The 478-nt window shown below is 34.9% G+C and overlaps 1 protein-coding gene across 1 annotated transcript in view; it reads right to left on the bottom strand.

The window, feature by feature from the left end:
- Positions 1-469, bottom strand: part of LOC113341691 — a 697-nt gene extending 228 nt beyond the window's left edge. The window contains exon 1 of the mRNA XM_026586462.1: positions 89-469. Within this exon, the coding sequence (XP_026442247.1) occupies positions 89-402 (314 nt within the window). The 5' untranslated portion in view covers positions 403-469. The remainder of the gene's footprint in view (positions 1-88) is intronic.
- Between the last annotated feature and the right edge of the window lie 9 nt (positions 470-478).

The following is a 478-nucleotide window of genomic DNA, read 5'->3' as shown; positions in this document are numbered from 1 at the left end:
TGAAGAATTATCAAGAACAAATCTAAATGGACTTGAACAAAATTCTTTCTCATATGCAGAATAGAAATCTCCTCTGATATGCTCTTCAACAAAATCATCTTCATCAGAATCTTCATCAGACCTACTGCTAGAAGTCTCTAAATCTAATGATTTTTCTTCATTACTTTCAGACCAAGCACTGCTGCTAACTCTACTGTTATTACAAGAACATGAAAAACCCATATCAGAAGCCCTAATTTCATCGTCCGAATCCTCTGCTTTTGTAACTTCCATCATCTCATCTGTGATTCTCTTACGGCCATTAGTAGAATCCCATTTCAAAATATCCTTCACAGAAACTTTAATCTCATCATTATCCAGAGTAAGATTCTTCCGTTTTCGGTTAGTTATTCTCTTCAACATCGTACCAAAGAACCCAAACCCAGTATTTTTAGGTTTTTTTGCCACAGATTGTTTTTGAATCCTTAAAGCAGCATCA

Source organism: Papaver somniferum, unplaced genomic scaffold (genome assembly GCF_003573695.1).
Source record: "Papaver somniferum cultivar HN1 unplaced genomic scaffold, ASM357369v1 unplaced-scaffold_30223, whole genome shotgun sequence".
In the NCBI taxonomy this organism is placed as follows: domain Eukaryota; kingdom Viridiplantae; phylum Streptophyta; class Magnoliopsida; order Ranunculales; family Papaveraceae; genus Papaver; species Papaver somniferum.
Note: the sequence above shows the minus strand (reverse complement) of the source record. Positions and strands in the feature narration are given on the sequence as shown.